Source organism: Corvus brachyrhynchos, unplaced genomic scaffold (assembly GCF_000691975.1).
Source record: "Corvus brachyrhynchos isolate BGI_N302 unplaced genomic scaffold, ASM69197v1 scaffold66, whole genome shotgun sequence".
Taxonomy (NCBI): Eukaryota; Metazoa; Chordata; class Aves; order Passeriformes; family Corvidae; genus Corvus; species Corvus brachyrhynchos.
The window spans coordinates 3,334,200-3,337,374 of NW_008238440.1; the positions used below are offsets into that span (position 1 = coordinate 3,334,200).

At 43.0% G+C, this 3,175-nt stretch overlaps 1 protein-coding gene and 1 long non-coding RNA gene across 2 annotated transcripts in view; both read right to left on the reverse strand.

Moving 5' to 3' along the window:
• TK2 (thymidine kinase 2, mitochondrial) overlaps positions 1-492 on the reverse strand; it is a 13,887-nt gene extending 13,395 nt beyond the window's left edge. Inside the window, exons 1-3 of the mRNA XM_008635488.2 lie at positions 409-492; positions 285-348; positions 135-225 (exon numbers count right to left, since the gene is read on the reverse strand). Of these exons, the coding sequence (XP_008633710.2) occupies positions 135-225; positions 285-348; positions 409-492 (239 nt within the window). The remainder of the gene's footprint in view (positions 1-134; positions 226-284; positions 349-408) is intronic.
• A 1,968-nt stretch (positions 493-2,460) lies between these two features.
• The window catches only part of LOC108447239, a 4,510-nt gene continuing 3,795 nt past the window's right edge, over positions 2,461-3,175 (reverse strand). The window contains exon 2 of the long non-coding RNA XR_001862686.1: positions 2,461-3,062. This is a non-coding gene — a long non-coding RNA (uncharacterized LOC108447239). The remainder of the gene's footprint in view (positions 3,063-3,175) is intronic.

Consider the following 3,175-nt stretch of genomic DNA (forward strand, 5'->3'; position numbering starts at 1 on the left):
GCTGGCGTGGAGCACCGGCAGGCCCGTGAACAGGAACCTGTCCCAGGGGACATTGTCAGTCGGCTCGGTGATTGTTTCCGTACACTCAGGGCAAGCCCCAGTGTCCCGGGGAGGTTGAGGCAGTTTTTCCTAACGGAGTGTTCTGTTCTATCAGTTCCTGGATGGCAGCTAGATCCAATAACAGCCCCTCCCGGCACGGGCATTGTTTGCCTGGCTGTGTAACACCTGCACATCACAAATTAGTCACACACTTTCACTCAAATACGGACGAGTTCTCCTCTTACCTCCCTTTTGTACGTGTATTTGCTGTGTCAGTCTATCAAGTGTAGCCAAGTTGAATAAATTTGACTGCAAAAACAACAGAAGAAAGGTAAAATGAGGAAGTTTTACCACAAAGGCTCTTTTTACCATCAAACCACTGGGTGTCAGTGTTCTCTCACACAAATGTTGCTGTAATTCTGTTTTCATGGCAATCCAGCCGTTTTTAACCATCACTTCTGTGTTGGGAGCTCTCCACGTTCTCCTTCAGGCCTGTATTTCAGAATAAATATTTTGCTTCCACTGGCTGTTTCAGGATATTTTCAACTCGGTGATTGCAGCGTTGTTCCTCCTCGTTGTGTGCTTGTTTGCAATAATAATCAGGACCAACAAGGGGACACTGGCTGGAGGAGTAAGTAGGAACATTGTTAATGAATTTCAGTTCTTAAAGTGCACATGATTTGATCCTCTTGGTACACTCACATTGTGGTAGGACCATGCAAACAACGGTTTTGGAAGAACACCCTCAGCAGTAGCAAACAAGATACATTCAGGGTATCTCACTAAAAGAAGATAATCCTCACACCACTAATAATTTAAAGATATTACAAGACTTAGGAATTACTACAGAGAAGTACTGAAACACTGAAAATTTGTAGAGTTTTTAAGTAACCTACATTTGCTTCCATAGCTTGAAATCCTAGGTGGGAGAATCCATAGCTCTTTTAGGACTATCCAGTGAGAAGAAATGCCAACAGTTCTGCTAAAAAAAGTTGAAACTTTTTAAACAGGCTTGCTGGTACCTCCCTCCTGATGTGTACATTGTTTTTTCTGACACAAGCTGAGGAACTATGTCACTCAAAAAGGGGTTTTGTTCATACTGTGATTGTAAGAATTTTGCGTTCTTAAGATCAAAGCAGTTTAATAGTTTAAGCAACTGGTATTTTTAATTCAAATGGCAACTAATGTAACTAACCTTAATAAACAATAAGGAGGGGAAAAAAACCCTCAGTTTTGAAAGTCTCTAGAAGTACAAGATAAGCTGAAATGTGACAGGCAACCAAAAGAAACCTAAAACTTGCCACTGGGGTCTTTCAAACTCAGCTTAGGCTGTGAGGTGGAAAGCTGATGGCTTCACTGGCAATTGCATCCTAAGCAAAAAGGAGACTTTTTCATTGAGTGACTGTGCTGGAACAGAATTTATATTCTCTGTTGTGAAGTTCACAGAAATTAAGGGTGGGTACAGGAGACCAAGCAGGTAGCTGGGAACACGAGTTTGGGTGGAACATGCAACATCTTCAGTGCCGGGAGGGACAGAATCACCCCCAGCCTGTTCTGAGGCACAAACTGCCTTGAGCTGTGCTCTCCCTAGAGCTCTCCTGAAAATAACTCCCCTGATCAGGTAATTCAGTGCTTGCATAAAAAACCCTTGTGTGCATGTGGGATGGGGCTGAAGGGCAGGAGCTGAGTGAGTTATCTCAGTGGCTCTTCTGCAAACACATTTTTCCAGTTACCTGCCTGAGGTTGACTATTTTTTAAATACTTCTGTATATTTTCTTCAATTTGGAATATGTTTCCCATTCAGAGCTCCAGAGGAGAAGAACAGGCTCCTGCTGAGCTTGTTTCTACGAATGCTGACTTTTCCCCTTGACTTTTCTCAGGGCTAGTCCCATTAATTAAACAACCCTTAAAGGGACAGAAGGGCTTTCATTTAAGATAAAAGCATTGTCTGGCATAATGCAGCATTAGCTTAGCTTTCAAGGAGAGCACCACACCATCCCCAAGGCCTCACACAAACATCAAACAGAGCAAGCTGTAGACAGCTCTGTGAAAGGTTGACGGGATGTAAATGTGGGTGTTATTTAATTTATCAGCTGTCTTTTCAAGGCCAGAACCAAGTTAGGAACATGTGTTTACTGCTACCTTGATGAGTCACTACAGTAAAAGCTCGAGATTGATTGGGGGAACTAATTTTATGGTTATTTTTATAGGTGTTGGGTCTTATATTGCTTGCTCTCTGCCTTGTCGACGCGGTTCTTCTTTGCAAGAAGATTAGCCTTGATAAAGCAAGAGGAAGGAGTGCTCCTGCCAAATAAGATTGACATGTTAGTGAAAGAATGGTTTCTCCATTCTGTTTCCCCACTGTCTTTTAAAGAATTTGTATTTTTACGTGCTCACTTTTGAATTTCCTGTGCAGTGATGTTTTTGCAAGTATCATTCATAAGGTTCGTACTTTTCCAAATGCAGTTTCAGCGTTGCAATTTCACCAGTTAAAGCTTCAGAGGAAATTGTCCTGTTTTTCCAAAGTTACGTTTTTACCTTTTTTAAAAATTATTTTCATGGTTGTCTTCTTTCTCTAATAAAAAGAAAACACAAACAGGCTTAAGTGCATTATTTAATCTTATTTATTTACTAAGTGAAAAATGTACATTTTAAAGTAAAAATGTAATGTCCCAGTAACCACCCTTCGGAAAGATTTTCTTGTGCCATGTGAATTGCATGGTAAAGCATTCGCCGACGCATTTGGATCCTGAAATTTCATCCTTGAGCGGGGTTTGGCCTGGGTGACCTCCAGAGGCCCCTTCCAGCCCCAGCCACCCGGTGATTCTGTGCCTTGTGCGTTCAGAAGGGCAGGGACGAGAAGCCCCCTGGCTCCCTGGTGTCCGTCCAGCAGCACAGGGCGAAGGTGGCAGCCCAGCTCCATTGCCCCGGGGCTGGGGGCGGGCGCTGGGGCCGCCCCCCACAGCTGGGGATGCTGAAACTTTTTTTCACGTTTCCGCAGTGTCACGATTTCCGCTTCCCTCCTTCAGAGAGGGAAAAAAAAAAAAAAAAAATATTCCACGGCCACATTAATGTGCATGGAAACTGTCTTCTGGGTAAGAAAAAACCTAGGAAACAGGTTTTTTAGTACTAATAG